The sequence below is a fragment of the Citrus clementina genome, unplaced genomic scaffold (genome assembly GCF_000493195.1).
Source record: "Citrus clementina cultivar Clemenules unplaced genomic scaffold, Citrus_clementina_v1.0 scaffold_3, whole genome shotgun sequence".
Lineage (NCBI taxonomy): Eukaryota > Viridiplantae > Streptophyta > Magnoliopsida > Sapindales > Rutaceae > Citrus > Citrus x clementina.
The window spans coordinates 38,827,468-38,830,683 of NW_006262339.1; the positions used below are offsets into that span (position 1 = coordinate 38,827,468).

The 3,216-nt window shown below is 33.5% G+C and overlaps 1 protein-coding gene across 1 annotated transcript; it reads left to right on the plus strand.

Annotated features, from left to right (window-relative positions):
- Positions 1–2,469: 2,469 nt before the first annotated feature.
- On the plus strand, positions 2,470–2,994 carry LOC18047597 (polygalacturonase QRT3). Its single transcript, XM_006442993.1, has one exon. It carries the CDS (start codon positions 2,470–2,472, stop codon positions 2,992–2,994), a length of 525 nt encoding a protein of 174 aa, XP_006443056.1.
- The last annotated feature ends 222 nt before the right edge of the window (positions 2,995–3,216 follow it).

The window sequence follows — 3,216 nt, forward strand, 5'->3', positions numbered from 1 at the left end:
ATTTAGTTCTTTGGGCACCATAGTCATGGCCTTTGTTCGTTCTATAAAATCGTCTCATTTATTTAATTTTTTTTTCAACGAATTTAAAGCAGTACTATTGTTGATATAAACAAATGCTTAGTTAAAATCTTCTCAATTTTTGTCTTAACTTAAAAATTAGAGTATTAATATATACATTTTTTTTAATAGAGCGGGATCTTTTACACTTGATTGAGTAGAAAAAATAATAATAACGGGGAATCAAAGGTTCATTTAGCTAGCAACTAAGTTAAGTGGAACATTATTTGTATCTAAGGATGTCAATTGTACCCGCAAACCCACAAACCCGCTCAAACCCACCCGCCAAAACCCGCCCGCTACGGGTAATTTTATCCGTTGCGGGCTGGTTTAGTATTATAAACCAAAACTCGTACATGGATGCGGGTGGATTTGGTATTAACTTTATATCTAGTGGATACCCACATAGATATCCACCAAACCCACAATATTTTTTCTAAATATTTTTAATTTAATTTAAATCTAAAAATATATAAAGAAAATAATGTAATTATTCAAATTACCAAATAACTAAATGCCCAAAGCTGTGTATGTGTGTACGTGGCCCATCTCCCATTTTAAAGTCATGATCTAAAGAAACTAAAGGCATTTCCCTTTGACTTAACCGCACACCCATCTTACCATCTCTCATCTCTATCTTCATTCAATCATTCTTTTCTTCTTCAGCCGTGAGCTTGTGACAGTGAGCCAGCGCCCTACACCCAACTTGGTTCATGGATAATTATATATCTATTATAATTTTATATGTACTATTTTTCTTTAACTTAATACATGAATTATTTTATTATTATAATTTTTTTTTCGAATTAGTATTTGAAAATATTAATCTTAATTATTATTGTAGGCATCATGTTTGATGGGTGCTTATGGTGGTGAATGAAATGAATATCCTCTCTTGAAGCTTGTTTTAAATGATACTATGAAATGTAATTATTATTTTTAGATACTAGTTTGTGTTTTTTTAAAGGGATATGTGCAATTTTATACTTAAATTTGAGAATTTGTGTTGGATTGATGTTGAAATTTTAATTTTTCATTTACATTGTTTAAATATAAAATTGAGTATGTTATATGGAATTTGAGATTATTATTATAAATTTATGTATTAAACATTTGTGATTTTAAATATGAAAACCTGTAAAAAATCCACAGGGTACCATTGCGAGTTTGATAATTGTTAAAACCCGCTGCGGGTGGGTTTTTTAAAAAAAATTAAAATCCGTTGAGGGTTGAGGGTGGGTTTGGTAATTTAAATTTTGTGTGGGTTTGAGTTTAGTAATGAAAAACCCGCTGCGAGCGGTGCCCATTGTCATTCTTATTTGTATCCCGTTATTGTAATTATTATATTCTTTTAGATCTTATTGAGAAAAACGTGATACAATGTTTAATACTTTATTTCGGTGAATTGATGACAAAATCAATTACGTAAATGATAAAGAGATGCGCGAATATTCTCTAAACATAATTACTACGGTACAAAAACTAAGTCACACCCTCTCAAATTTTAAAATATTTCAACTTATCTTCTCAATGAATATGATCACAAAAATCAAGATAATAATTTTTGATATTTTATAGTAAATTGGAAAAGGATGCGTTAAAACAATTTTTTTATAATTTCCTGTACGCAATGGAGATCAAAGTTGACATTTTCCAAACGAATCAAAACTAAATTGAGTTGCGTTTCAGTCAGCCAATGAAACGTTACACATTTATACTAATCACCTCAACAAATAGCTGTTACATTTCAACTTTTGTAGGCCCAATAGATTACCTGAGAAAATCGAGGGGTACTGTCATTATTATAAAGTCCCGATTACGTATTCATTTTGCTCCTTTTTGCCCTTCTTTCTCTCCGTTTGATAAGGAGAAAATTAGGACTAGAAACAATGTAATCAGCCACCAAAAACCTTTCCTCACGCCATTAAACAAGCAGGTTACCGTTTCATTTACACCAGAACATTTACGTCCGTTTTGGCTTCTGGTAGCCTTTGAAGTTTGAAGTTCGAGCTTTTTTTTTTGTGCATGAGCAAATTAAATAAACCAAACTGCAAATTACCCTTATATTTAAAATAAAATAAATAATATTTAATGACTTTTGTCTGTCATGCTGCATAAAATCAACACGTTTTTAATTGATTTTGAAACAGCAGAACAGAAGAAAGTGTGCAACACACGGTTTTATTTCTGTTTTTGAAATGGAAAAGTTTATCGTTTAAGCAACGAGGAAAGCAAAAGCATACTTTGTGCAGATTGGCCGGCTGTTTGTTTTCCTTTTTTCCAACTTGTTGCAGAAAGAAAACAAAAGCATATTTGTTAAAGCCATGTCATTTTCTGGAAGCAAAACTGATAATAATTTGCAAACATTGGCAACCTTTCTGGCATCTGCCTTCATCCCAATTTAAAGTAGCAATGCCGGGTAACACACAAACTAGGATCGTGAATTCTTACATGGATTACACAGGAATTGTTGCTGAGGACCCTGTGCAGCTTCACATCTCTAGCAGTTTCTTCCTTGGTGATGCATTCATTGTGTTGAAATCTATAAACGGGGTCGCCAAAGGGGTTTATATTGTCGACAACCTGTTTTCCGGCAAGAATAACGGGGTTGAAATCGTTAAATTGGATCAATCCAATGGAGCTTTCAAACAAATTGATAAAGTTTTTGTTGATAGGAACACTGTTCAAGGAATGAACACAAGGGCAACCATTGCTAGAGCCTCTATGCAGGGGAACGGGACATGGACGGTTGATTTTAGCTCAATTTTGTTATTTCCTAACCTTATCAAGCACGTTCAATATTCTTTTAGTGCCAGTGGCAGCTCCTTCCCCAACCATGCCTTGCGGAATGTTTCAGAAAATCGAGTCGTAATCGAGTCTGACGTGGCAGTTCCGGCTACCGTCTTCGTCACCGTTGATCAAGGTGTGACAAGTTGAAGCTGCTTTACCTGATTCTTTTGGTCATGATGAAAATGCATGCTGCCCGATACCTGTGAATAGGGTTCTGTATTTATACAACAGCTATTGGGTTTTCTTCAAATTAATTGATCAACATATTCATGGAAATAAACTCCCAGCTACAATATGTATGCTGTGACATGGCGGCAAGGTATAATAGATTTTACAAACAATCTTTCTAATTTTGTTACAACAACTAAG

Excerpts from the sequence above, each read along its gene's own strand:
- LOC18047597 (XM_006442993.1), top strand. The coding sequence starts at position 2,470 with ATGCCGGGTAACACACAAACTAGGATCGTGAATTCTTACATGGATTAC.